Source organism: Aulonocara sp. 'chitande type north' Nkhata Bay, linkage group LG7, assembly GCF_057382095.1.
Source record: "Aulonocara sp. 'chitande type north' Nkhata Bay isolate Kocher_YH1m ecotype deep benthic linkage group LG7, A_spYH_male_GT1.1, whole genome shotgun sequence".
In the NCBI taxonomy this organism is placed as follows: Eukaryota; Metazoa; Chordata; class Actinopteri; order Cichliformes; family Cichlidae; genus Aulonocara; species Aulonocara sp. 'chitande type north' Nkhata Bay.
The window spans coordinates 28,542,220-28,568,882 of NC_141350.1; the positions used below are offsets into that span (position 1 = coordinate 28,542,220).

Below are 26,663 nucleotides of genomic sequence, written 5' to 3' on the forward strand. Positions count from 1 at the left end.
TGCGCTGCCAGCCTCTCTGAGTCAGCAGTCAGTCCCGCAGCCTGGCCACTTGGATCCAGTCATTATTCTGGACTTTGCCTTGAGAGCCAGAGCAGCCCCAGCCCGGCACTAACTACCGAGCCTGTCAAACCACACAGTCAGACCCACCCAAACCCAGAGCCAAACCAGAGCACACCAGAGCCAGGACGCACCAGGCCAAGAGGAAAACGAAAAAGGCACCAAAGCACAGGATGAGCGTGCACTCTGCTGCAGGTCTGCAACACTTTTCTGAGCAGGAAAAAGTGTTTGTGGATGATCAGGAAAACTCGGCAACACCCTAGTTCATGATCCAAGAAACAACATTATGAAACAGTACGTTTCCACACTTACAGTAAAGCAGTCAGAGGTGGAAGCAAAGTACACTTACCTGATTACTGTACTTCAGCTGCATATTCTGGTATTTACTCGAGTATTTATTTTAGTCCCACCATTAAACGCAAACATCTCAATGTCCTCTCTTCTCATTTTTCCAACCAGGCTCATTACTTTAGTTTTAAGACACCGAAGGGGAGTTTTTATTTTCCCCTCCAAACTGTCACAGTACGGCTGTGTGCAGGCAAAAGTAGGACCCAAACGCAAACTCAGAGACAAAAGGTAAACTCAAAAAACACAGCTTTATTGCTGGCGTGGAGTGGGACACGAAAAACAATACAAAATAAACTAAACTGGGAAAACTAAAGCACAAGGAGCCACAGGGAAAAATCACACAGCTATGATGGAGACTACGACACTGACAAAGAGAAACACAGGGCTTAAATACACAGAGGGATAACGAGGGAATGAGACACAGAAGGAGGGCACAGCTGGGAGAAATCAGGACTGGACGAGACAGAGACGCAAAACTAGAAACACTCACATGAGGCATGGACCTTCAAAGTAAAACAGGAAGTATCACACAGAGACGCGAACTAGACACAGTGGAGACAGCAACTAAGAAACAGAGACAAACCATAAGGCAGAGGTCTAAGAACCAAAATACACAGAGGGAAATACTCAGCTTTGAACACAAGAGACTACACACACCCACACACCCAATGCAAAGCTTCTTCAAGCTGCTGCCGTCGGGGAGGAGACTGCGGAGTCTCCAGGCCAGGACCAGCAGGCTGAAGGACAGCTTCATCCATCAGGCTGTCAGGAAGCTTAACTCCCTCCCGATTCTGCCCCCTCTCCCCTCTCTCCTCCACGGTCTCACTGAACTCTGTCACACACACACAAACACACACACTCTCTGACTCACTCACTGGCCTGCACCAGTTACCAGTCACTTTGTGGAGCATTGGACTGCCATTACCTCATAAGACTTTGTTGTTACACTCTCTCTTACCGTACATTACCAAATCTCCATTTGCACTATTTGCCTATTTGCACTACTCTGCCTGGTTTACACTCAATGTCACTTACCCATTATATTGTATATTATATAGCTTTCTTGTTATATGTAAAATTGTATTTATTTAAATTTTTACTTTTTAATTATTTTACTTGCATTTTTTAATCACTTTTATATTTAAATATATTTAAATGTTCATTTGCTATTTATCTAGGGAGTGAAGAGTAACGCAATTTCTATTCTCCGTATGTCCTGTACATGTGGCAGAATCGACAAATAAAGTTGACTTTGACTTTGACTTTTGACTAGACTAGAGGGAGTAACAAAAGACCAACCATGAGAACATAATGCACAATGCAGGGTGACAGAAAACAAGAAACTCAAACATGCAAAGACACACCATAAACAGAACAGAGGGGGCACAGAGAGACATGAAGGGCAGGGGAGACTTAACATGGGTTGAAACACAAGGGGGAACTAATAAGCAAATCAACATAGGAGGCCTAATGAGCTAAACATACTATAAACATCAAAATGAACTAAAACTCAAAACACTGGGTCCTAAGACCCAGGATCGTGACAGAGCCCCCCCTTCAAGGGCGGATTCCAGACGCCCAAAACCAGGAAAAACAAAACAAAACCAAAAACAACCCACCCAGGGCGGGCGGTGGGGGTCCAGGACGGAGGGCCAGAAACAAAGCCACAAAAACACAATGTCCATCAAAAACACAGGAGCGCAGGGAACAGTTCACAACTCCTCAGGGGGCCGACCCGGAGGGTGACGGTCCAGAAGTCCATAGTTCATTTGATCAAGGGGCCGTCCGTGCGGACGGCAACGGCGGCGACACGGAAACGGTTCAGGGGGCCGACCTCGACGGCGGTGACGTGGAAACAGGTCAGGGGGCCGGCCATGCGGAAGGCGACGGGGTGGAAACAGTTCAGGGGGCCGGCTGTGCGGAAGGCGACGGCGTGGAAACAGTTCAGGGGGCCGGCCGTGCGGAAGGCGACGGCGGCAACTCAGGCGCTGGCGATCAGGGGGCCGGCCGTGCGGAAGGCGACGGCGGCGACTCAGGCGCTGGCGATCAGGGGGCCGGCCGTGCGGAAGGCGACGGCGGCGCCCAAGTGTCAGGCGTACCGGCCGAGGCTTGGAGGGCACAGGACCAGGCGACGCTGAAGCAGAGGCAGGACCAGGCAATGCTGAAGCAGAGGCAGAGGCTGGCCCAGGCGTAACAGAAGCACAGGCAGAGGCTGGACCAGGCGTAACAGAAGCACAGGCAGAGGCTGGACCAGGCGTAGCAGAAGCACAGGCGGATGCAGCTGGACCAGGCGTAGCAGAAGCACAGGCGGATGCAGCCGGACCAGGCGACGACGAGGCGGTCGCAGGTGGCGGCTGGACAGGCTCCTCGGGCCCTCCAGCTGATGCGGCGTGAGGCTGAACGGGCCCCTCGGACCCTCCAGCGGAGACAGGAGGCTGGACGGGCCCCTCGGACCCTCCAGCGGAGACAGGAGGCTGGACGGGCTCCTCGGGCCCTCCAGCGGACGAGGCATGAGGCTGGACGGGCTCCTCGGGCGCTCCAGCGGACGAGGCATGAGGCTGGACGGGCTCCTCGGAACCACCAGCTGACGTGGCATGAGGCTGGTGTGGTTCTCCGGAACCACCAGCTGACGTGGCATGAGGCTGGTGTGGTTCTCCGGAACCACCAGCTGACGTGGCATGACCAGTAGGTGCAGAGACCACCGGCTGAACAGAAGGCTGAGTGGGTGACGGAACAGATGACTGAGCTGAACAATGGGGAGCTGGCTGAGCTGCACAGTGGGCTAAGGGCTGAGCTAACGGAAGCACGGGAAAGTGTACTATGGACTGGGTGGCTAACAGCGCTAATGACTGAGCTAAAGACTGAAAGGCATGCAGTAGTGATGGCGGTGTGGATTGCAGACCGAATTCTCCTGAGCCCTTAGTAGAAACAGGGACGGGCGCAGGCACATGCCGGACACTAGCCACTCCCACCCGAGGAGTAGGTACGGGTGCGGAGACGGGCTGTATCCTGGCTGACCTCACCCTGGGGACCGGAACAGGCACCGGCAACGGCTGGGCAACTGCCCTTCCCACCCGAGGAGCTGGTACGGGTGCAGAAAGGGACAGAGCCTCAGCCGGCCTGGAAACCAGAGCGGGGACCAACTGGGCCTCAGCCTCCCCCACCCGAGGAACTGGTACGGGTGCAGAGGTACGCTGGGCCCGAGCTGCCCCGGGAGGAGAAACACGAGCAGGAAAAGGAGCAGGCTCAGAAAAAACAGTCTTAGAAACAGCAGGCTCAGGGTCGACAAAAACAGATCTATCAAAAATGAACCCGCCGTCCACTTCATGTTTTGCAGTCTTAGTATTAGCAGTCCTTGTTTTAATAGTTTTTGAAATCCTTGGGTTGACAGTTGTAGAGTGAGCTGACTTGGGGATGACTGAACCGGACCTGACAAAACCCGAACAGACGGAACCGGAACTGAGTGTGTTTGACCTGGTAGAGTGGTTCACAGTTTTCCCTTTAACAGCATTTACAGCCTTTGGCGAGTGCTTATTGTCTGTGATTTCTCCCTGTTCAGAGGGAGCAAAATGAAAAAACTTCTCCCAGTCTATGTCATCGTCCATCAGGGACACATCGACAGGATCAGGAGTGTGTCTATTGTTCTTAATGTCCAGAGAAGCGGAAGAAGGATAATCAGTGTTACTCACCACCGGGAGTTGCTTAACATGGTCCATCTTATTGCGGCGTGTGCGCCGCTTCCTACGGGGAGGGGAAGCGGGCAGAGAGAATAGCCGAGCCTCCGGCGTGCAGAACGGCGACACGGAGGCTGGAGCGTGGGCAATTGAAGGGACGCGGAGAATTCCCACCTGAAGCGGCCGCGGCTTGGGTGCAGGTGAAGCGGCAGGTGGGGGCTTTCGGCAGCTCCGGGGACCACCGAGAGCCAGCCGCGTTCCTCGGAAAATCCGCCCGTAGTCAGGAGTGCGCCACGGCCTCAAGCGGAGCTCCTCCTCTAGCTCAGCAAAGGCAGCATCCTGACGCTCACGCAGCTGAGAGCGGTTTGCTGGGTCCATGTAATGGTCGTAGTCTTCTGTCACAGTACGGCTGTGTGCAGGCAAAAGTAGGACCCAAACGCAAACTCACAGAGACAAAAGGTAAACTCAAAAAACACAGCTTTATTGCTGGCGTGGAGTGGGACACGAAAAACAATACAAAATAAACTAAACTGGGAAAACTAAAGCACAAGGCGCCACAGGGAAAAATCACACAGCTATGATGGAGACTACGACACTGACAAAGAGAAACACAGGGCTTAAATACACAGAGGGATAACGAGGGAATGAGACACAGAAGGAGGGCACAGCTGGGAGAAATCAGGACTGGACGAGACAGAGACGCAAAACTAGAAACACTCACATGAGGCATGGACCTTCAAAGTAAAACAGGAAGTATCACACAGAGACGCGAACTAGACACAGTGGAGACAGCAACTAAGAAACAGAGACAAACCATAAGGCAGAGGTCTAAGAACCAAAATACACAGAGGGAAATACTCAGCTTTGAACACAAGAGACTAGACTAGAGGGAGTAACAAAAGACCAACCATGAGAACATAATGCACAATGCAGGGTGACAGAAAACAAGAAACTCAAACATGCAAAGACACACCATAAACAGAACAGAGGGGGCACAGAGAGACATGAAGGGCAGGGGAGACTTAACATGGGTTGAAACACAAGGGGGAACTAATAAGCAAATCAACATAGGAGGCCTAATGAGCTAAACATACTATAAACATCAAAATGAACTAAAACTCAAAACACTGGGTCCTAAGACCCAGGATCGTGACACAAACATTGTAAGTGACTCGCAGGAGGAACAAAAACACAGAAGATGATCTTGTTGGAACATCCATCACTGCTTTTCATACTGAAGCAGTCAGCAGAGTATACAGAGTATTTTTAACACAGGTACATGCATGCATAGTCTGTACAGCACAACTGACCACAGTGATTTAGAGGACCTAAAAACAGGCAAACAAAACACAAAGATAATTTTTTATTAGATTTACAGCCTCAAAGTGACAAAGTAGACAGAGTGCACATCACAGGAAACAACACAAGGATAAAAGAGCTGAAGTAAAAAAACTGCAAACATTAAACAGAAGATTTAGGTTCCATCCCCGTCTGCTCCCGTCTGCATGACATATATCCTCGGACAAGACCAAAACCAAGCTGCATCCAACAGAGTCTGAATGTGTGAAAGAGGCCAAAGTTGTGTAAAGTGCTTTGAGTGCTCACAGTAGAAAAGCACTGTATAAGAACCAGTCCCTAAACTCAAAGCAGCTCAATGTTCAGTTTATTTATGCAATAAAAATAAAATCCTGAGAGCGCCCATAAAAATTAAAAACAAAAAACAAAAACAAACAGAAAACTGTAAACACCTTACAATGAATCTGATGCAGTTAAATTCATACTCATTTAGAGTGCGTTATACTGTCATAAAGAAAGGCTGCACACGTTTCCTGCCATGTGTTTGTGGATGCAGATGTTTGACCCTAAATATGCTCACAGGTGTTGTTGAATAAAAGGTTTCTTTAAGATCGTGGTGAGTTTAATGTACGTGGACTTGCGTTTGTGGCCTGGAAAATATTTCACCTGTGGCTATGATTTTGAGTCTCTGTCCTGCTGGAACACTCAAACTTCATGTCAGAGTTTTCCTGCTGTGGTGTTTCTGCTCATCTTGCACAGCTGGATGTTTCATAGTGTGCTGCATGTTTGGGGTTGTTCTTTCCAGGTCCTCTTCAGCTGCGGGAAGCCAACAAACCATGTTATGCAAATTAGAGCTGAAGTGACCTTGAAGGCTGAGACAGACCGTCTGAGCAGCTCAGAGGTCATTTCACAGCCAGTGTAACAATTAAGTTTAACATCCAGGCATCCATGAAATCCGAATTTATGAAATTTAATGCCGTTAGAAGTTAGCAGGGAGTTAGCTTGCTAGCTTCCATCTAAATATAACACACCATGTTCTGACTGAGGGATTTCCGAAACAAATTAAGACGTACAGCTCTATCACTCCCGACATAAATGAAGACAGGAAAGTAAACAGCAGTGATGTTCTTAGGGTTACTGAAGTTGGGCTAGCTGGTATATAATGATGTGCTACACGATCGCTAGTGACACAGCTATGTTAGTATAATATAAACACTCAAGCTGGAGGGTGAATGCTAACTTTTTTCCACTCAATAAAAGTTAACGTGAGGGTTCCCGAAGGTTCGGGACAAATGCAATCGCATGGCAGGATGCTGTAAACGGACCAAACTTCAGCCAGGAGAACAACTGAGATAATCTATCCACAATACGAGGTTAGTCATTAATATATTGCTGCATGGGCTGTGCTGTAGTTAAATCGTAAGGTTTTAAAAATGGCGCTTTAAAATGAATAGCGATAATAATAAAAACCGTGAGAGGCTGACAGTGATCACTGACTGGTTTAGGGGCTTGTTGAGATTAAATAGAACAAGATACAAAGCATTAAAACATAAATACACAACAGCCTTATTAAACGCAGGGTAGTTTGGGCCCAGAAGCAGAATTCATCACGTCATCACTTAAAAACCGGATATAAAAGGTTACGTTTAAAAAACAATTAATGAAAAAGTGTTAATCAACAGATGAGCACAGAGAGTACATCTCGTCCTCAGGTTCAGGCTCAGGCTCACCTTCACCGGCACAGTTATGATCCAGGTTCTGTACCATCATCTCCATCCAGCAGACTATTCAGATATGCATAAACCCAGCAATAACAGAGATGTTGAAAATCATCTGAGGTGGAAACAAAAACATGGAGTTTCAGTAAAACCTTCTGTCAGGACACTGCAGCAGCTCTGTAATATCACCAGACTGAGCATCAGCCAGTGTGAGCCACACAATGCACACAGGTGTTGGGTGAAAACACACGTACATTAAAGGCAGGTCTAGTTTAGACTTGTGTAATGCATTTGCTTCAAGTTAAAGCCATGGTTTTCAAAATAAAAGCACTGTAGAGACGTTTATGTGGAGGTCTGATTTGAAAAAAGAATTTGCCATTGTTTGTGTGTCAGTGTGTTAGTGTGTGTGTGTATGTGTGCTAGTGTGTGTGCTGAAACTCTGGACCTGCCTGCAGGTTTTCTGGAGTTCAGCAGAGTCAGAGTGTAATTTTGGCTGCTCTGTAATCACAGAGCTCCTGCAGGGCGGCGTGATAACGCACCATAATGCTGCCTCAGTGTCATCCTCCCTGTGTGGGCTCTCATCGCATGTAATTCACCTCTGAGTGTGTGTGAGTGTTTTTGTGTGTGGTTCTTTCAGCGCATGTCCTGAGGTCACATGGGCTGCAGACTTGTCCTCAGACTGATTAAAGGTTAGTTTAAAGAACAGATTCAGTCTCAAAAGTCTCCAGAGTGCAGGAAGGGAGGCGTCTGAGGAACTGCTACACCCAGGAGTACAAGTACATTCTAAGTACTGTAAGGACTGCAGTGTATTTTATCAAAGTATCAGACAGTACTTCAGGAAAGATTAAATTCAAAGTGAACAGCAGGTTTGTCTGTGGGTGTGCAGATGAAGTACCTCAGGTTTGTACTGCAGTACTCGCAGTAGTGAATGTAGCTGCTGTAGTTTCCCAGATCTTCAGAGTTGTTCCAGTTGTTCAGTCTGCAGAGAGGACAAGGTCTAACTATCCCTGACCCTCCGCTTTCACTGCAGTCAGCACAAAGTGTGTGAACCTCACGCACACTCAAACACAAAAACACAGACACACATACACTCACACACAAAGACACAAAGACACACACACACACACACACACACACACACACACACACACACACACACACACACATAGATAGCCTCCTCCCTCCATAAAGAAAGTCAGACGCACCGCAGAGTCAGGAATGTGGAGTTTACATGGGCAGCTTTATTTGGCCTGAAGAAAATGTTCCAGAAGCCACATCCCACACACACACACACACACACACACACACACACACACACACACACACACACACACACACACACACACACACACACACACACACACACACAATAAAAGCTCCATCTGCTATTAACATTTAATAATTCAGTTCATCGGCACAGAGCAAAGAGTTTGTGGGAGGAACTCAGCTGAAAACTCAAGTCAGGTTTCATGAAAGACACAAAACAGAGAAAGCCAGCCAACAAACACAGAGGATAGAAAACAACCATAAAGAGGAAAAAAGCTCCAACCAGAAACAAAGAAAAGCCCACAAAAAAACAGCAGACAGACAAGGACACAAGCCTCCACCCACACTGAGGCATCACGGCAACCAAACTAAGGAGAAGGGTCCTACCTGAACACTTGCAGACAGTGACTGAAGCAGTAAAAAGCTTAGTGCCAAACCCTGCAGTTCCTCTAGTTCCCAGGAGAGGCAGCAGTGAGTTCACTCCCATAGACTCCCATGTTAAAACTAATAAACATATGTACAGCTTGATACACAAACTGTTCCGATCTTTATTGATAATTTTCCCCTTCCTTCATAACATTTTCAGAACTCACATTAACACTTAAAGTTTGATGGAGAGGTGGATGGTGACACAGGTCGATGTAGCTGCTAGCTAGCTTCACCTGAACTAGACCCCTGGGCCGTGTTTGCGCTGTTGGACATCATGTGACCAATAATATGGCTGCTGTGAGGTTACTCTACTAGCAGACCGTCCAAGAAGGCTCCACTTCAGTAGTGAGTGAAATTTGAGTTTGATTGGATGTTACATGTTATGTTAGCAGGAAGGTGTGTCTGTGTGATGCTCCCACACAGTCTAGGATGCTAGACATACAAAATCCATCCATACAAAGTAGTCACATCCAGTGAACGACATCATGATAGTTGTGTCCATCTTTTATATACAGTGCAGGAAAGCACCTGCTCTGCTGGGATTTGGAAAACAAATATGAATCCAGTGGATTATTTTGTCTGTATGACATCACCATATTAATAACAACATTTTCTCTCATTTCTGAGGAGTGTTGTGGATTCTCCACATAACTGAGGTGTCCACAGACTTCTGAAGGTGGAGTTTCCTCTCTCAGAACTTTTGGCAGCGGTAAACGAACATATGCTGCTTGATTTGGAGTGCTTTTGTGAAGTTGACATTCACTTTGTTTTGGTCTTAGAAACACATCTGATTTGTAGGCATGTACCAGCCAATGTGACCAAAGAGATTCAAAGAGACACAAAACAGTCAAAAATCCACAAAAATTACAACAAACGGGTTTAAAACAGACACCAAAGAAGCAAACCAGATGAAAACAGCAAAGAAGAAGGAGGTAAGAAGGAACACTCTGACATGTTGTTGTTCCACTGATGTCATGGCAACACACGTGGCACTGACTCACGTCATATTGAGCACATGTCTGCGTGGGCTGCTGTCATCTCACACACACACACACACACACACACACACACACACACACACACACACACACACACACACACACACAGTGATGTAAATCGGGGATGTAGATGACATCACTCAGAATAACAAGCTGGGGAACTTTGGTATTGATCATGTTTTGAAGGATCACACAGAAAGGAAGTGATGCGTGAGGGCAGGTGGCAGATGTGCAGCATCTGCAGACCCTGAGCGACACCTGCAGCGAGCAGCCGTGAATGTTGTCGGTCTTTAACCCCAGCCCTGCTGAAAGCTCAGTGAGCAGTCAGTCACGTGATAACCACAGCCTCATCCAGGTCACAAACAGGACGTTGTTGACGGTCATGTGGCAGGAAGTTTTCGGCTCTTCCTGATGAAGACGGTGGACCTACATAAACGGGTCAGGAGCACATCGCTGTGCTCACAGCATTCAAACTCAAACACTTCCACCCACGCCGAGCATTTTCTCCCCTCCTCAGAGCTGACCGTCCAAACAGAAACCAGCTCTGTCTCCATGAAAACACCCACAGCTTCCTCTGCTGCATCGCCACAGGAGCGCATGGATCCAGATCATGACATCAGTCCACAGCCTTTACACTGTGAGTCTCTCTGCACTAATGGCTCCACCCACTCCAACCTTCTGACCCGGAGCTCCATGGTTAATTCAAAAACGACTCAAACAGGAAGAGGAAGCACTGTGTTTGTTTGTAACCTGTGGTTTACACATGTGCATTGAAGTCTGATTGGACACAATGCTCTTGTCTCTTAACCACAAACCACCAATCAAGCTCCTCCACCACCAGCCTAATTTCCCCATCTAAACATTGTCCGATATGTTTGGACGAGAATGAGGAGATGCAGCAACGCTGAGAAACGCCTCCTTCACCACCACCACCACCACCACCATCATCATCATCATATTCTGGCTCCAGCGGGCTCACACTGCTTTCTGAGGACCTCCTGTTTACAGGAACAGACCACAGACAGAAACCAGATCCTGAAACAGGCATCAACAGGACGCTGCTGGGTCGGGTCAGGAGACCTTTTTTAATATCTTAGATTATCTTGCTCAGCTTTAAGCAGTGACTTTTTCTACATTACTCACTAAAAGTGACATTCACTCAATGATCTTAAACATTTCCCCTGAGTTGAGTTTGTGAAGAAGTCTGAGATGAGAAGACGAGGTCTGACAGCAGTACAGGAGGCCATCCACACCCATTGTGAGCAACCGTCGCTGAGCAGAACTGGTGGCCTATGAAACCAGCCGTCAGCAGTCCTGAAACCCCATCCCATGCAGTTCAATCCTGACTTATGATCAGAGACCTGCGAATACATACGAGTAACAACGACAGGTGAAACAAACAATCGTGGCACGAGCATCTACCAGCAGTGCTGAAGTCTACCGCTGACTGACAGGCGAGGTGGTGGTAGATCCATCTGAGGATTACCTACTTAAACCCGAGCCTGGAGTGGTGACCAGCCTTTAGCTTCAAAGTCCACAGTTTGAATGGACTGAGTGATTGACTCATCAGCTGTTTTAAAACAGATCACACCGAACTAAAAGGTGAAGAAAGCAATTGAAACAACTCAAATTCTCAAGTGAATAAACCTCATCCAAGGAGGTCATCAATCACGCCAACCCTGCGTCTCTGAGGCCGGGATGGGAACAACTGGGAACAGATCAGAGGGAAGACGTGATGGTGTCTGCAGATTGTGCTGCTGTTTGAAAGACTTCCCGTTGAAGAACTTCAAGGATTTCAGTGTGGTTACTGTGGTTTTCTGTAGCAACAGTACACACCTGCATTTTTACAAACTCACAGCTGCACTCTTATTACTCAGGAACAATCGTCTTGATACATGCTTAATCATCCAGGTGACTTCTTGAGTTTCAGCTGACTGCAGGGTTCCAACCTTATAAACAGTACATTTGCATAATGACTGAAACTAGCACCACTGATGAACAATGAGGTCAGTTTCCATCTGTGAATCGGGGAAACCTGTGAAATCTGCGAAACCTTACAAAGTGAAATATGTAAAATTTGTAAGGTTGGGGAAACCTGCAGTCAGCTGAAACTCAAGAAGTCACTTGATTGACGATGGAACATTTCTCCCACTTAATATCCAGATGACCAGAAACTTTTTTGATGACTCAGGAAAAATAATGTCTACAAATACATCTCACCAGGTTTATTTGTGGAGTTCATTTCAGGTTTTCCCTAAAGAAAATTGGCCACAAAAATATTGTTTCCATAAACTTTTCATAATTTCTTTTTCTTCTTCTGAGGAAATTGAATTCACTGTTTTTTACTACCTGCTGAAACCTTACAAATGAACCGCGATGCAACAAACTGCTGCTCAGCTCATAATCATGTTCATGCAGGACAACAAGAACACCACCAACCTGTGACTCTTTAAATCTTTTACTCACAGTAAATCATCACTCAGGGTGGTGATGCTGCCCTCTGCAGGCAAACCCAGGTTTTACATCCAGCAGCACTTTTAAAAATGTCCAGTAATCATACGTCATCAGTTTGTTTTAAAACATATTTACATTTCCCAGGATATTAAAGGAGTACAAAACTATAAAGAAGAATTTACTCAAAAAAAAAACCACATTTGATTTCATTCAAACGTCTTACAAACTCAGAAGGTATGACACACTGAGACACACTAAACTGGTTTAAAGTAACTCCCCTCCCTTCATACATGGAGCAAAACACTGAGTTTCACCTGCTGAGAATGACAGTTGCCCCAACATTTTAAGGGTGAACATGAAGTTTTGGCTCTTCCTGAGCGCTGCAGCTCAAACCTGTAATCACCTCTGTTACCATCACAGGCCTGACTCGTGTTATCTATACCCAAAGATGTCTTTCATCTCACTGATTCATTGTTTAATATAAGATACACAAATACAAATGTAAACAGCATGATAGAAAGTCTTCATCACCTCATTGTGATGAGAGCGGATCTGCTTCACGGAAGCTTCAACAAGTTTTGGTGTTTTGAAAGTCTGAGAGTCATAGTGAGGTTGGAGGTGTTTCTCACAGTAGGAGGCCCCACAGACCCTGGTGGCTTTACGTTTCCTCCCACTGCAAACATCACAGGCCACATCTTCAGGTCCAGCAGCGTGGAGCTCAGGCTTTCTCAGCTCCTCCACTAAAGCTGCTAGTCCAAGCACCCCCACAGGCTAGCCAGTACCGGTCAACCATACAGCCTCCATTGGAACAAAACCAATAGGAAACCCTACTAACTCCTCCTGGGACCCCTCAAGAGATCAGTCGCTGCCTGCAAGAAGAAAAATCCTTCCAGAATGGAAGAGTTAATAACACAGAACAATCCATTTATATCAATAATATCAGTGATGATAATGTAATTAGTACATTTTTATAAATCCAGTCAGTGATTAAAATATTCTCAGAAAGGAAAATTACTTGTGTCCAATTCAATCTCATGCAAAATCAAGATACTACAGTTACATCTAATGAGTTAATGAATAGAGACCATGGTTCGATAACAGAGGCAACAGAGCTCAATTAGGAGATTCAACCAATCATTAATGCTAAAGGATTGTTTATTTTGCTAATTAATAGGTATTATTTTCTCACCAATGGCTAGAGTGGTGAGTATGTGTTTAGCTTTTTTGGTTGGATGACTGAGGTTTTCTCAGTAAACACAAATGAGGAGATAATGGGACTCTGCAGCCAAACATGGAGGTATGTGTTTGAGTAATTTCACAACAAAAATGCCAAACAGGCGAGCAGATCCATAGTGCAAGAAATATGTGTCTGTGGTGTTTTGAGAACACTGAGTGCAAATATCAGAATCAGAGAAGCCCATTTTATTCACCCTGTGATGTGTGATATGAGTTCTGTGGAGGATTTGAACTGAAAGGGTTGTAAATTTGTTTTTTGTGATTACAATTGTATGTTTACAAATCTGTGTCCAAAAATCTGATTCTGAGGACTGCTGAGAGTATATTTGGAGATGGGTAAACTGATACAGTGAAATTAATCTATTCAGTTTGGAGAGTTTCTTGTTTTTTGGATGAATGACTTTCCAAAGAGCTGCAAAAAAAGGAAGGACCAGCTGACTTTGTCAAAGGCTTTTTCTACAATCACACTTGTGTGGGCTGGTGAGGCACAAGGGAAAGGTTCAGCAGGTGGAGACCACAGACTGCTGCTCTCTCCTGGCTCGTTCTTCTTTTAGCAGATACGATGATTTTCTAAGTTTGTGCTTGTTGAGTCTCTACTAAAAACTTTGCTCCTTTGCCACCTGACAGCCAATTAAGTCCACAGGGAACGGTTCTGGCTCCGTTCCTCTTCACCATCTACACGGCAGACTTCTCCCACAACTCCACCAAGTGCTTCCTGCAGAAGTTCTCTGATGACTCAGCAATAGTCGGCCTCATCACTGATGGGGACGACAAGGACTACAGAGGACTGACTCACGACTTTGTGGACTGGTGCCAGCTGAACTACCTCCAGATCAATGCCAGTAAAACCAAGGAGCTGGTGGTAGACTTCCGCAGGCACAAACAAATTCAAATTTTTTATTTGTCACGTACACAGTCATACACAGTACGATATTCAGTGAAATGCTTAGACAACTGCTCGTGACTTAAAGAAAAAAAAGGAAAGGGCTATGAATAATGTTAAGGAAAATGTTTTAAAACACTTCTTCAGTAAAGACTCAGAGAAGAGAAACACACAGAACTTCTTGCTAGCAAGGGCAGTCTCCAGACAGAGAGACTCGCGCTAAGAAACTGCCCCTGTCTTTATTTTATACTTCAGTGTGTGTGTGTGTGTGTGTGTGTGTGTGTGTGTGTGTCCTGCTGATCAAACGGTCATGAAAGCACAAAAGGTACATCCTTGGTCACAAAGAGGGTAGTCTCCCCCACCCTAGATGGTTCACCCTAGATAACACGGTGAGGAAGTCCAGCAGTTAAAACACTTAGACTAGAACAGACGTAGCTACGTTAATCCTACCATAAAACAATAAAACAAGGTACGACCTCTCCCATGCTTCTAGGATGTGGGGGTGAACACCCTAGAATGTTACAGACCTCCTAGGATGAGACATTCTTTCAATATGCCACCAACTATATACTTCTACACACAAGTGATTACATGCAGTATTCTACCATATGCAAACTTCTATCACTAAAAGATTATACTGACTACTAAATACAATTTTCCCTTGACAAATAAGATAGGAAATAAATATTGAAAAATTAAAAAGTGTAAATTTAACTAGGAAGGAATAAAATATAAGAATAAAAAATATAAAATATAAAAAATGAAATAACTGTACAACACAATTTAGAATGAAGGGTAAATTTAACTGGGAAAGAATAAGATAAAATATATAAATTAAAGTTGAAAATAAAATAACTGTACAACAAAATACACAATATAGAACTATATAAGAATGTATGAAGAAATATAAATAAATAAATAAATATATACACAATAACAGCAGCTGTACAAGTATTAACTGGAAATGAAGAATATAGTGACCAGTGTTGTGCAATCCACATTATGTCTTGTGCAGTGCAAATATGCTTAAAGTGATTTAAGTGATGAAGTGAAAACAAAGTCCAGAAAGTCCAGTGTGTGTGTAAGAACCATATGTGTGGGTCAGTACTGTGTGGTGGTGTGATTGAGAGACCGTATCGCCTGTGGGAAGAAGCTCCTCCTCAGTCTCTCTGTGTTGGTCTTCAGGGAGCGGAATCGCTTTCCTGACCTCAACAGAGAGAACAGTCTGTTGTTGGGATGGCTGAGGTCCTTCACGATCTTCCTGGCCTTGGTCCAGCACCGCCTGCTGTAGATTGAGTGCAGGTCAGGGAGCTCGGAGCGGATGGTGCGCTCAGCTGATCGCACAATCCTCTGTAGAGCTCGTCTGTCCTGCATGGTGCTGTTCCCGAACCAGGTTAAGATGTTTCCAGTCAGGATGCTCTCTATGGTGCACGAGTAAAAGTTCCTGAGCACCTTGGAGGGCAGTTGGAAGTCTCTCAAGCGTCTGAGGTGGTAGAGACGCTGACGGGCCTTTTTCACCACGGTGTTGATGTGACAGGACCATGACAGGTCCTGCGTGATGTGAACTCCGAGGTATTTGAAGCTGTCCACTCTCTCCACTGGGCACTCGTTGATGACGGGGGTCTGGTAGTTCCTCTCCTGCTTAGTGCTGAAGTCCACTATCAGCTCCTTTGTCTTACTGACGTTTAGAAGGAGGTTGTTCCTCTGGCACCAGTTCTCCAGATTCCTAATCTCCTTCAGGTAGGCCGTCTCGTTGTTATCAGAGATCAGGCCCCCCACGACGGTGTCGTCAGCAAACTTGATGGTGGTGGTGGAGCTGGTAGTGGCCACACAGTCATATGTGTACAGAGAGTACAGCAGGGGGCTCAGAACACACCCCTGGGGGGCTCAGAACACACCCCTGGGGGGCTCCAGTGCTGAGAGTGGTGGAGGCTGAGACATGTCCGCCCATCCTTACTGCCTGTGGTCTGCCAGTTAGGAAGTTGGAGATCCACTGACACATAGATGAGCTGAGTCCCAGATGCTCCAGCTTGGTGGTGAGTGTGGAGGGAATTATGGTGTTAAATGCAGAGCTGTAGTCTATGAAGAGCATTTTAACATAATTCCCCCTTCCAGTGTCCAAGTGAGTGATGTGTGGAGGAGATGAGAGATGGCATCGTCTGTGGAACGATTTGGACGGTAAGCGAACTGTAGTGGGTCCAGTGTGTCTGGTAGTGAAGAAATGATGAAGTCTCTGACCAGGCGTTCAAAGCACTTCATCACTACTGAGGTGAGGGCTACAGGGCGATAGTCATTGAGAGAAGCAGGGTGGGGTTTCTTCGGGACAGGAACAATGATGGACTCTTTGAAGCATGTGGGGATCACCGACTGAGATAAAGAGATGTTGAATATCTCAGTGAACACAGGAGCTAGCTGGTATGCGCAGTCTCTTAGAATACGACCTGGGATGCCGTCTGGTCCTGCTGCTTTCCTGGTGTTCACTCTCTTGAAGGCTCTCCTTACTTCATGCTCGGAGATGACGAGCACGTTTCCGGTGCTGGCAGTATCTTCCTGTCTGCAGCCGTTAGCGCCGCTAACACTAGCATTGTTGGAGACCTTAGCTGCAGCCTCGAAGCGAGCATAGAAAGTGTTCAGCTCGTCTGCCAGAGTCACGGCCACGTTCGTCATACCGGTTGTTGGTGCTTTATAGTCCGTTATTGTCCTTAGTCCCCGCCACAGGCTCCTAGAGTCACTCTGTTGGAGTTGTGACTCTAGTTTCCTCCCGTAGCGCTGCTTCGCTTCTTTCACCGCCCTCCACAAACATCCTCCACTGCAACCACTGAACATCCGAGGTATGGACATCGAGGCTGTGGACAGCTACAGGTACCTTGGTGTTCATCTGAACAACAAACTGGACTGGACTCATAACTCAGATGCCCTCTACAGGAAAGGGCAGAGCAGGCTATACCTGCTGTGGAGACTCAGGTTGTTTGGAGTGGAGGGCCCACTCCTGAAGACCTTCTATGACTCTGTGGTGGCCTCAGCCATCTTCTATGGTGTGGTCTGCTGGGGCGGCAGCATCTCTGCTGGGGACAGGAAGAGACTGAACAGGCTGATCAGAAGGGCCAGCTCTGTTCTGGGATGCCCTCTGGACCCAGTGGAGGTGGTGAGTGACAGCTGGTGGTTAAGCTGTCATCCCTCTTGGACAACATCTCCCACCCCATGCAAGAGACTGTGACAGCACTGAGCAGCTCCTTCAGTGGGAGACTGTGGCACCCACGGTGTGGGACGGAGAGATTTCGCAGGTCTTTCCTCCCCACTGCTGTCAGACTCCACAACAAAGACTTTTGCAGCTGATCAACAAACCCACACATGTGCAATAGACTGCTATATGTGCAATTCTTCTGATGAAGTTGTATTTTTGTATTGTCCTACTCCGTTGTATATAGTATTTGTATTTCTATTTTATTCTATTGTATATATTATTCTATTCTATTTTATTCTATTGTATATAGTATTTTATTCTATTGTATTTTATTGCATTCCAGTGTTTTCTAATTTCTGCTACATAACTTTGCACTTTTGCTGTAACAAAACAAATTCCCCACCTGTGGGACTAATAAAGGTCATCTTATCTTAAGTCCTTTCCCACTGGGTTCACCCAAAAACAGCTATACTAGTTTTGTTTTAATTACAACATGCTGAGGTCGCCTGCTGACATCAGTTTTCATGGATCATTTGTGTTGATATCAATATGGAAATCTAGTGTTGTATATAAATCTTTGTGAAGTCATAATGTTGCACTGAAAAAAATGTTTTAAAGCAGGGATGTACCCCAAGGACTAACACATTGTTGTGAAGTTGAGAGATGACTCAGTATAAACTAAAGCGTTTACTTAATCGCTGATTACATGCTAACCTGTGTATTTTATTATCTGTACACATATGACAGGAGCACATTGGCTGAAATCTTTGGTTCCTATAAGCTGTAAAAACACAGATTTTTAAAAAAAGAAATAAGGCGTGCTGTTCAGCTCTCTCAGTGTCCTTTCATATGATATATTACTCAGTGTGGTTTCTTGGAACTTTTTTCAAGGTGAACTTTGAAACAATGGTCAAATGCTTAGCCAACCTAATGAAAAATGAAATCAGCTGCAGCTCTTACCATGTCTGCCATGTGAAAATAATTACTGCAGACACCAGACTGCTAGCAAACAGAGCAGATTACATCCTGCATCCATTCAGGGAGAAAATGAAGAGTCATTTAAATCGTGTGGGGTTTTTTGTACGTGTGAATCCTGAATGTGCTCATCGATGTCAGATGGCACACTGATGAGGCACGAGCATCAGACAGGTCTGAGATTTATCCTCCATGCTTTCAGACTCTGCCAACGGCATTAAGGTGCAAACTTTCTGAGAAAAACCTACTAACATCAAAGTTAAAGAAAAACCAAAGAAAATAAGAATAAACTGAAATAAGAAAACAGGAACCTGTAATCACTGATTTGGTTCATGCAGATAGAAACATCCAATTCGGACATTTCAGTTCTGGTCCAATAAACACACAGAGGGTGATAAACTTAAGAAACAACAGATTTATTAAACATAATGAAGAGCAGAGGAGACACCCTGCCTCACTCCTGACAGTCACTAAAATCTCAGAAACACTGACGTTTATGTTTTATTACAACAACACCTGTTTCTGCTTCTTATTAAAGGCTCATTCCAGTTTATTTCAGCCTGCTGCACCTCCCACGCCGAGGGGAAATCAGCCGCTCAGAGGTGACATGAGGAAGGTAAAGCTGGTCCCAGCACCACACTGAAGGGGGTGATCAGGATTGACTTCTCATTCATCCTCATTTTTCTTCCATGAAACTCTTTGACATGAAATTCTGTTTGCATCTACATGATACAGGGAAATGCTCACTGATTTGAAGCAGGTATAATGAAAAATAAGACCAAGAGTAGATCCTTGAGGAACATCACAGAGCTCAGGAGCTGCACTGAGGCCTAGTTTGTGATGAAGGTTTTTTTTTTTATGAACTGTCAGTGATGCAAAGAATAGGTCCCCTTTAAAATATACTATATACAATCCTCAACCACAAACCTGCGTTACATTTACAAAAAATAAATAAAATTAAGAAATACTGCACGCATCAGAACTTCAGACGTGTCTGAAAATGCTGAAATAAAGCTGACGTTATGAGCAGCCACAACATTAAAGCCTCTGCAAAACACCGAACATCTCACTGGGATCCAACGGGTCCTGGTGTTCAGGTGGACGTTTCTGACACGGTCCACTCGCCCAAGCATCACAGTAAGCCAAGCATGGCACGCCCCTGGTGGCAGCAGTTTCCCACAACAACATCAAACTGCTCAGCAGCAGCTAAGAGAACAAAGAGCCTAAACTGGGTTTAAGGAGGTTAAAGCAGAACGAAGAGGAGCCACCGGCTGTGAAGAAGCTTCAGAGTAGGAACAGCAGGTTTTAATTTTGTGGCTCACCCACTTTTTTGGGTCGAGAGCAGAAAAAAAAAAGTTTGGCATTCAATGGTCGGTGTGGCACTGTGAGTGTACATGGTTATGGAAAACGGGTTCACCGCACGCTCTGAGACATGTGTAGAGGCGTAAGCATCTCCTCAAAGATGGCACCCTTCACGTTGGAGCCCCGCAGGTTCGCCTCCTGAAGGTCGCAGCCGGACAGGTCGCAGTTCTGCAGGAACAAGAGAGAAAATGAACCTGAAAGCATCACGGACAGCCCGTGCATTTCTGGAGCTCATTGAAGTTTTTATGCATTTGTGTCTCCTCCACCTCCTGAAGATTTCTTAAGTTGAATAAATGGAGCCAATTAAATTATATTAGTCATGCTTCTCTCCAGGTACTCCGGCTTCCTCCCACAGTCCAACGGTGTGCAGTTAGTGGGGTTAGGTTAACTGTAGAGCTGGGCGATAGAACGATGATATGTATTGCAAAATAACTTTTTCTCGATAGAAAAATTAAACTATTGCGATAGACCTCACCGCTCGTCCTCTTAACAAAAACAAAAAAAAAAAAGGAAGAACAGCCAATCCAAATAAACTAGCGCAGAGCCAAACCAATCACAGCCGCAGCGTCACATCAGGTGACTTGTTATGTACAGCACAAGTGCCAAGCCGCACATGTGTATTTGTTTGGGAAGCAGCCAGCCGCCGTGCCGCCCGGGTAACTGAGGAAATGAGTGTGCCGACTAGAGAAAAATCAACCGAGAGCGTGACCGAAGGTTACCGAAGAGAAAACATGATGGTTCCAAGGCCGGAGAGATTGTCGAACGGAAGAGCCATAGAAGTTCCGTAGTGTGAAGGTATTTCGGCTATTTCAAGTCTGACAAAAAAAAACAGTAGCGTGCACTGTAAATTGTGCCGAAAGCAAGTCTGGAAATACAATAAACCGGTGCATGCTCAATCTCTGACTGGAAGCGCTAATTCGTCATTCGGCTTTTGTCAGACTAAAGTAACTGTTAAAACTGTTTGAAAAGCTCAGCTATACAACAAGGAGAGATTGAGAATTTCCTTTTAGTTCTCAGTTTATTTGATATTGACAAAAGTTAGTCAGTTTTGTCTGTTCTTCTGTAAAACAAACTAAGATTTATTTTTAGAATTAATATTTTGTTTCTAAGTGGAATTGACAATTTAGTCTGTTTCGTTTGTTCTATTTTGAAACTTAAACGCTTTAGCGGCTGCCTTTTGTGTAGTTTGCAATATTTGCCTTTATTTATCTGAAAAAGTCTCATGTTCCTTAAGTACATCTACCCTGTTGAACTTATTATGGGAAATGAATATTTAAATCAAAACAATACTCGTGAGCAACGGTACATTTAAATCTTACAAATATAGTTATTTGGCTGATATCGTGATAGATATCGTTATCGCCTGAAATGAAAAAAACATATCGTGATATGAAAAAAACCTTATATCGCCCAGCTCTATTTAACTGGTGATTATAAATTGCCCATAGATGTGAATGGTTGTCTGTCTCTGTGTTAGACTGGCAACCTGTCCAGGGCATACCCCGCCTCTCTCTCCAAGACAGCTGGGATAGGCTGCCCCCCGTAACCCTCAGTGGGATCATTAGAAGAGAATGGAAGTGATCATGTCTGACTGAAGCTGCGTCATCAGCTTTTTAATGTTACAGGTCAGATTAAATCACATCTTTAGCATTTGGACCGAGCACGAGTCCATGGCTCAGTCAGTCTTCCCGCACAGAAAATACATCTGATTCAGCGTGGCACAGGCACTTGCACAGTGTGATGTGTTTAGGAAGCGAGACATTTATCAAGCTCATCAATGTGAACAGGACACACAGGTCAGATCTGTTTTGAACTCCAGCCTCACGTGTGAGTGTGCGTGTGCATGTCTGTACGGACCTCGAGGTCAGTCCCAGCCAGAGTCGCCCCCCGCAGGTTACAGTTCTTCAATTTGGCATTCTTTAGCGTGGCGACTCTCAGGTTGATGCCCGTCATCTGACTTCCCTCCATGTCCACACCCTTCAGGTTGGCCCCTGACCCAACACACACACAAAAATATAAATCTCTCTCTCTCTCTCCACGACAACCAGTGTCTATGCGTTTATCTATAGATGGTTTGTGATTGGCTGCTTCACCCTCCAGGTTGGCCTTGACTCCTGCAGGATCCTCAAAGTTGCAGCCTCGCAACGACGCTCCTTCAGCGTTGGTGCACAGCATCTTCACGCCCTGCAGGTTGGCGCCCTGCACACACACACACACACACACACACACACACACACACGATTCTGACAGAGGAATCAAAGCCAGATACAGCAGACACCTGTCCCACCTGCCGATCTGAACCCAGAAGAGTGATCAGAAACAAGTGTCAAAGTGCTGCAGGTCATTCAGACTGTGACAGATGATCACCCAGGTGCTCAGACACCAGGTTGAATCATCAGATTGTGAAAATTAAACTGATCTGGGTTCAGTTTCTAACAGAGCTGTGGAGATCTCCTGGGCTGTTGAAACTTTGAGGGCTCAGAGTTATTGTACACGACAATTAGGTGATGGTGGGCGGCGACTCACGTCAAGGCAGGCCGCGGACAGGTCGGCTCGCTCCAGGTTGGCCCCGCTCAGGTTAGCGTGGGTCAGGTTGGCTCCTCTCAGGTTGGCCATCTTAAAGTTAATGTAACGCAAATCCAGACGAGAAAGGTCGGCACCGGTGAAGTTCAGACCCTGAAACAAAACCCACAGAGCGCCCACTGTTACTCAAGTTACCTGTGGTGTCTTCAAATGCCTGACCAAGCCAAGATAATCTGAGCACAGGTGATCACGCCCCCTCACCTGTCAGGTAGCTGCTGTGGGTAACCAGCAGGTAGGGAGTGTTAACTCGACCAAACACAGAATGGCCGATTCACAGAGGAACTGTTTGGTTCCCAGGGGTTAATCTCAGCTAATGCTGTTGTTACCATGACAACCAGGTACACAGACACACAGTGCTCACCTGACAGCGCAGCTCGGACTTTGTGGTCGTGGCCAACAGGAACCTGATGAACTCTTTCCGGGTCAAAGGTGAGTGATCGTCAGGAGGCTGAGAGGACTGAACACAAAATACCAATCACAGCAGAGTACGCGCACGCGCACACACGCACGCACGCACGCACGCACGCACGCACACCCACCTTTATAAGGGCCTCCAGCTGTTCGGCAAGCTGCTCGATCCCAAAGAAGCGGGCTTCCTCCAGCACACCTGCACAGGTAAGAACACTGTTAGCAGGCTGTGTCTATGGGCTGAACGGGCGCTGTGAATTTATGTGGCGTACCGAGGGGGTTGATCCCCTCGTTGATGATGAGCTGTCCGTGCCGCAGGTAGTTCAGGATGGGCTCGAAGTAGTCCGGGCTGCGGTCGATCAGGTATGCGCCCTGGCGGTCACGCTTGTTCGCCCACACGTCTGAAACGTGCGCATGATTAAAGCACGCTGCACATGCACCACTTCCTGCTGAAGTGAAGCTGTGCTCACCTTTCTCTCTGAACATGTGGGCCAGCATACTCTCCGGCTCCTTACTGACTAACGTGCTCCTGAGCAAGCAAACACACACAAGATACAGATTAACAATGACCTTTAACCCTCCACGTCAGGGAGGTTCAGCTTCACAGAAACAAAATCATGAAATTTGTAATAAAGCTCAGGACAAGCTGATCAGCAGCCTCTGATCACCATCAGCAGCCTTCAGGTGAGTGACAGAATAATCTGGATATTCTGCATCGCTGTGGAACAACAGCAGCCCCAGCATGTCACTCTGCACATTACAGCACCTCCAACTCCACTTTTAAAGATTTTGACTTTGACAGCTGAGCGTCATTAAAGACTGATTATTAAGGTCATCACGAAAACAAAAACAGCCGATTTAAATCAGTGTAAAACCTGCCGTGACGACGGTTATGCTTACCGCGTCGTCGTAAAGCAGCGTCCACCGACGTTGAGAGTCAGCCAATCAGTGTGAGTCTGATCCTTATCAGGGCCTCTGGGGTCATCCTGAGGATCTGGACAGGTGAGCGCACAAGTAGCATTAGTGCAATAAACATGAGTCCAATCAGCTCTTTTACCAGCAGACACCAACAGGAAGTCTGCACAAAAGGTGGGTGGGGCTTATGTGTCAGATTAGGGACATCATTTGGATGTCAGAGTAGAAAAGAAAAAAAAAACAACAACAAACAAACAAAAAAAAAAACCCCAAAACAAAACAAAACAAATCAAATCAAATCACTTTTATTGTCACATCACATGTGCAGGCACACTGGCACAGCACATGCGAGTGAAATTCTTGTGTGCGAGCCCCACAAGCAACAGAGATGTGCAAACACAACAACACAAACGAGCAAAATACAAGAATGGCCAACCTGAAACTAATAAATATATGTACAATATATAATAGTGTATGCATTTCTGGATGTGTATACTAAATATTTTCCTACGTGTGTGTGTGTGTGTGTGTGTGTGTGTGTGTGTGTGTGTGTGTGTGTATACACATTTTTACAAATTAAATAGTAAAAAAAAAAAAAATAAAAAAATAAAAAAATAAATATATATATATATATATATATATATATATATATTTATTATAATAATAATAATAATAATAATAATAATAATAAAATATATAAAATATACAGAGTTGAATATGTGCAAAACAAGTGGCATTTATATACAGTATGGAGTGCATAATGTTGAAGTTCCAGTAGTGAAGCTGAGGTGTCTATGACGTGTTCAGCAGTCTGATGGCCTGGTGGAAGAAGCTGTCTCTCAGTCTGCTGGTACGGGACCGGATGCTGCAGAACCTCCTTCCTGATGGAAGCAGTCTGAACAGTTTATGGCTGGGGTGACTGGAGTCCTTGATGATCCTCCCCGCTTTCCTCAGGCAGCGCTTCCTGTAGATGTCTTGGAGGGAGGGAAGCTCACCTCCAATTATCCGTTCAGAGCACCGCACTACTCGCTGGAGAGCTTTGCAGTTGTAGGCGGTGCTGTTGCCATACCAGGTGGTGATGCATCCAGTGAGGATGCTCTCAATGGCACAGTGATAGAAGGTCCTGAGGATGCGGGGGCTCATGCCGAATCTTTTCAGTCTCCTGAGAAAGAAGAGGCGCTGCTGCGCCTTCTTCACTGTTTTGTTTGTGTGTACAAGTTCAGAGCATGTGCAGGAACTTCTGCACACTCTGAGCTCAGAGTCAAAAACACCCCAGCAGCACACCTCTGACCCCTGGGCTGCAGGTCATCACACTCACCTTCAAATGAGTCTCCCTCAGAAACGTAGAGCACATCATCGTCTCTGCACACACAAACATAGGAAACAGTGATGGTCGGGCTGTCTCAAAACAAACAAACACACAAAAAAGGCAGGCATATACTTGCATATTAAATAAACATAGAAAAATAAGGTATAAATAAACAAAAGTGTGGAATCATTAAAATGATCTAAAATTAAAAAGGGATTATATCTATGTGCCCGGTTTTTATTGTCACTTGCGTCACTTTTTGCCCTCCACAGGAACATTTCACCGCTCACAGGTGGAAACACCTTGAACGCCTCTGCAGTTCCGTGGATTCACTGTTACACCTGCACAGGCCCCTCACCTAATCAGCGCGATGTCGTCGATGAGACCGCCGTTCCCGTTGTACACATTGGAGGCTCGAATGCCCAGCTTGGAGCCGGCCACACACAGCAGGTCCTCCAGCGATCCGTACACGGCCACCACCTGCGCGCTCGCGGACAAAACGCACCGTTACCGCTTCCGCCCGCCGAGAGATCCGGGGGCGTGCTGGAGCGGGAACAGGCCATTTTTGTCCCCGCCAGCACACAGACTCCCGCCTCACGGTTATAGCTTACCTTCCCGTTCGTGCACGTGCCGTTAACGAACAGCGTGACTCTCCTCATAGCGAACAGCTTCAGTCGAACCGGCCGCTCCCGCCCGGGAAAGGAGCTCCTTCGGCCACAGCAACAAGCGCTCTCCCTTTCCTCTTCCACAATCCGCTCAGACACCCAGCAAGCCAATCAGCGGGCCAGACTGGAGACCGACAGCCAATCAGTGAACAGGGGGCGGGGCCCGTGAGTTTCCGTAAAGAAACTCACGGATTGAGGGACAATTAAAGTATATTTTATCTTAAAGATTTAAAAAAAAAAAAAAAAAAAAAAAAGTATCCAACTAACAAATTAAAAGTAACAGAATTTATATTTAGAATCAATATTTAGAATCAAATAGAAAAAAGTGAAGCAAATAACTGAACACGAAAAATAAAACAAAGTTAGAAATGTATCAAATGATTAAAATAAAAGCAATGCAGACCTACACAATTTAAAAGTGAAAGCAGAAGCAACACCCCTCAGACACTTCGCTGATACTGGTTTGAACTTCTAAGTTTAATTCTTCAGCATGCTGCTGGAAACTGGTTGACTTTGACATTACATCATTATGACATAGTCATACAGCTGCTGCATGTGTCAGCTGCCTCCATGCCAACAGTAAAAATGTGACTGGAGGCCACCTGAGTGCAGCTTACTCCCCATCATGTTTGAGATCTGGGCCCTGTTTCAGGAAGCCGGTTTAGAAAACTCAGAATGAAAAACGATACGCAGGGTTGAGTAACCCCGAACTGTCCAACTCGGAATATTCGGTTTCAGAAAGGCTGATAACAATTAGTTCAGTCAACGCGGAGTTGCTTTAACCCCAAGTGAAGCGCGCGGACGAGGATACATAAAGCCCTGATACGCGGAGCACAGATTAAGCGAGTCACCATGGAGACGGAGGGAAAGAAGGCGCGGTCAATGTATTTCACAGCGCTTGAG

At 45.9% G+C, this 26,663-nt stretch overlaps 2 protein-coding genes across 4 annotated transcripts; both read right to left on the minus strand.

Moving 5' to 3' along the window:
- Positions 1 to 2,170: 2,170 nt before the first annotated feature.
- Positions 2,171 to 8,307, minus strand: LOC147325354 (uncharacterized). The gene is made up of 7 exons (XM_086297731.1): positions 7,989 to 8,307; positions 7,106 to 7,208; positions 6,042 to 6,191; positions 3,068 to 5,634; positions 2,821 to 2,941; positions 2,505 to 2,539; positions 2,171 to 2,319 (listed from the first exon to the last, which is right to left on the minus strand). The coding sequence occupies exons 4-7, from the start codon at positions 4,455 to 4,457 to the stop codon at positions 2,171 to 2,173; spliced, it is 1,695 nt and encodes a 564-aa protein (XP_086153857.1). The 5' UTR covers positions 4,458 to 5,634; positions 6,042 to 6,191; positions 7,106 to 7,208; positions 7,989 to 8,307.
- A 10,606-nt stretch (positions 8,308 to 18,913) lies between these two features.
- On the minus strand, positions 18,914 to 25,872 carry LOC147325355 (BTB/POZ domain-containing protein KCTD9-like). Of its 3 annotated transcripts, XM_086299869.1 has the most exons (12): positions 25,707 to 25,870; positions 25,454 to 25,575; positions 25,105 to 25,148; positions 23,772 to 23,865; positions 23,342 to 23,400; positions 23,144 to 23,272; positions 23,003 to 23,070; positions 22,825 to 22,920; positions 22,407 to 22,556; positions 21,974 to 22,079; positions 21,738 to 21,871; positions 18,914 to 20,048 (listed from the first exon to the last, which is right to left on the minus strand). In XM_086299869.1, exons 1-12 carry the CDS (start codon positions 25,752 to 25,754, stop codon positions 19,932 to 19,934), a joined length of 1,167 nt encoding a protein of 388 aa, XP_086155995.1. In that variant the 5' UTR covers positions 25,755 to 25,870; the 3' UTR covers positions 18,914 to 19,931. The 3 variants fall into 3 exon arrangements, with proteins under 3 accessions (XP_086155995.1, XP_086155994.1, XP_086155996.1); XM_086299868.1 differs by having other exon boundaries at positions 21,738 to 22,079; positions 25,707 to 25,872; XM_086299870.1 differs by having other exon boundaries at positions 23,144 to 23,400; positions 25,707 to 25,858.
- Positions 25,873 to 26,663: the final 791 nt, after the last annotated feature.

Coding starts and splice junctions, on each gene's coding strand:
- LOC147325354 (XM_086297731.1), bottom strand. CDS start 4,457: ATGGACCCAGCAAACCGCTCTCAGCTGCGTGAGCGTCAGGATGCTGCC. Junction 2,942..3,067: donor TCATGCCACGTCAGCTGGTG/GTTCCGGAGAAC, acceptor CGTCCGCTGGAG/CGCCCGAGGAGCCCGTCCAG. Junction 2,320..2,504: donor TGCCCTCCAAGCCTCGGCCG/GTACGCCTGACA, acceptor CCTTCCGCACAG/CCGGCCCCCTGAACTGTTTC.
- LOC147325355 (XM_086299868.1), bottom strand. CDS start 25,754: ATGAGGAGAGTCACGCTGTTCGTTAACGGCACGTGCACGAACGGGAAG. Junction 25,576..25,706: donor GCACGTGCACGAACGGGAAG/GTAAGCTATAAC, acceptor GCGAGCGCGCAG/GTGGTGGCCGTGTACGGATC. Junction 20,049..21,737: donor TGGCTGGGACTGACCTCGAG/GTCCGTACAGAC, acceptor TTGTTCCTGCAG/AACTGCGACCTGTCCGGCTG.